The sequence below is a fragment of the Penaeus monodon genome, chromosome 31 (assembly GCF_015228065.2).
Source record: "Penaeus monodon isolate SGIC_2016 chromosome 31, NSTDA_Pmon_1, whole genome shotgun sequence".
In the NCBI taxonomy this organism is placed as follows: domain Eukaryota; kingdom Metazoa; phylum Arthropoda; class Malacostraca; order Decapoda; family Penaeidae; genus Penaeus; species Penaeus monodon.
This window is the reverse complement of record NC_051416.1, coordinates 2,415,976-2,418,170: the sequence shown is the minus strand read 5'-3', so window position 1 is coordinate 2,418,170 and position 2,195 is coordinate 2,415,976. Positions and strand designations below refer to the sequence as shown.

Here is a 2,195-nt window from a genome sequence, read left to right as displayed (position 1 = left end):
TAGGCTCACCCAGAACTAGATAGTAAAAACTAGACAATGAAGGTATTGCAAGGTTACTTTCCGGTTCAGCTGCAGCCAAAAACATCTGATTTTATTTGTAAAAACAAAGCTGGGAATGAAACTCACCTCTCCTGCACTCTCTTTCGGATAAGGAACGTCACATGTGTAGATTAATTCTGAGTCATCATTAGAATATATGATGATTAAGCATTGATTTGAATAAGGCTGTGGTGTTGTTATCGTGTTTAATATTGCTTATCTCCCCCAAAAAGACTCGTCAGCTTTGTTTTACTTTGGATGTTTACTTTTTAATTCGCTCTGGATATCAATGGCATGATTTTTCTCCTCAGACTCTGGCCAGGACCTGACAGCCAACCCCCCTGCTCCCCCCCTCGACACCCCGCCCCCAGGGACGCCCCCTAGGAAGGACCCTCCCGCGCTCGACGCCCGAGAGGGGTCAGTGGAAGCCAGCCCTGTCTCGGCGCCCAAGTCGGGTGAAGCCTCGACGTCGCGCGTGTCTTCTCCTTCGTCCTCTTCGCCTTCGTCTTCGCCGTCCGTCAGCTCCAGTTCGTACACTTCGTCCTCTTCCTCGTCGGCGTTCCTTCCGCCGCCGTCGTCGCCGCTGTTTCCGAATCCGGCGTCGACGCTGCTGAAGCTCCTGTCGTCGTCGGTGTTTCCCCCGTCGCCTCTGCCCTACCCCTCCCCGCTCTACTCCGGCCTCCTCCCCCAGCCGGTCTTGCCTGACCAAGCCCACGCGCTCGGGGCGCTCGAGATCAAGAGGAAACTGGAGGCCGACCTTGAAGAGTCGCTGCGGCTCGTCAGGAATATGATCTACAAGTGCTCCCCCGCCTCCTGCGAGAGCACGGGCCTCCCAAGCGGCGAAGGAGACTCCGAAGGGAAATCGCTGCCCGAGGTCCCCGTCGACGGGTCCTCCTCGGCGACCAAACGCCAGGACGCCTTCGATGACAAGTCTTTAATCAGTTCATACGAGAGAGTTTTCAGTCTGCTGGAAGGCAAGGCATTTCCCGGCATAGAGAACCATGCTGGTGAAGGCGTTCCGCGGTGGTCTACTTCTGACGGCGCTCTTGATCTCTCGAAGGACTTTCAGCGCTTAAACGAATGTCTTATGGATAGCAGCTTTGGACCGAGAACTAAGAATAAGCGCTCAAAGGACCAGGGATCTCAAAGGAAGCGATTAAAAGGCGGCAGTGAAGGGAATGAGAGGAAAAGACAGAAACACACTGCAAAGAAAAATGAACATCAGCCACTGTCTTCAACTAAAACTGATACAGACAAAGCTGCCCCTGGTTTCACATCATCTGACGTTCGTACTGGTAACACACAGCAGGAATTCGGCAGCACTAACAAGAAAGACCCTCGCGACTCTGCCAGACATAGACAAAAATCCAAACGCAGTTCGGGTACGAGACGAGACCACAAACACTCAAGCAAACATAAAGCAAGTGCCGTGAAGGCGAGAATTCCCGATGACACATCTCAGAAAAAATCACGGAAGGACAAGCAAAGATGGACAAAAACGAAACAGTTAAAGACTCTGGAATCTTGTCGTTGCTGCCAAGATTCCACTACCAGTTCCGGCACCTCAACACCTCCACAGACGCACGAGGAAGAGCGCACAAGACTACACGAGACGAAACCAGGCAGCTTCATCCTACCGAAGAAGTGCCTGAAGGAGACTTCCAGTATTTCTTCACTCCACGCAGACAAAAGCGCCAAATCCTGTGCAAGTAAATTCTTAACCAAACCAACTGGAGTACCCGAAAACGCACCGACGCAGCTGCCACGCCTCCAAAACAACCGCAGCGACAGTTCTGCAGCACAGAAGACCCAGGTAGTCTGCAAGGAAGAAGACAGCAGTCCCACGGGGGAGGGCGAGAGGGACCAGAAGCCCCACTTGTCTGGAGATGGCGATTCTGACAGGCCGTCTTGGAGATTCCATGACCTGCTCTCTAGCGACTCTGACAGCGATTCTGAAGCCGGCCACCTCATGATTGATACTGACAACTGACATGTGGAGGATTATCAATTAGTGTTCATTACACGTGACTGTGAAAAATGAGTAATGAATACGTAACTGGCCGTTGACAAAAGTGTAAAATATAATATGTAATGAAACTAGTTACCAGATGTAAACAAGAATGTGAATATGAACCACGACGATACGTTCCATTGCC

At 51.4% G+C, this 2,195-nt stretch overlaps 1 protein-coding gene across 1 annotated transcript in view; it reads left to right on the top strand.

The window, feature by feature from the left end:
* LOC119592985 overlaps positions 1 to 2,195 on the top strand; it is a gene marked incomplete at its 5' end in the record, with an annotated part of 3,030 nt that extends 835 nt beyond the window's left edge. The window contains 1 exon segment of the mRNA XM_037941870.1: positions 351 to 2,195. Coding sequence (XP_037797798.1) covers positions 351 to 2,029 — 1,679 coding nt within the window. The 3' untranslated portion in view covers positions 2,030 to 2,195.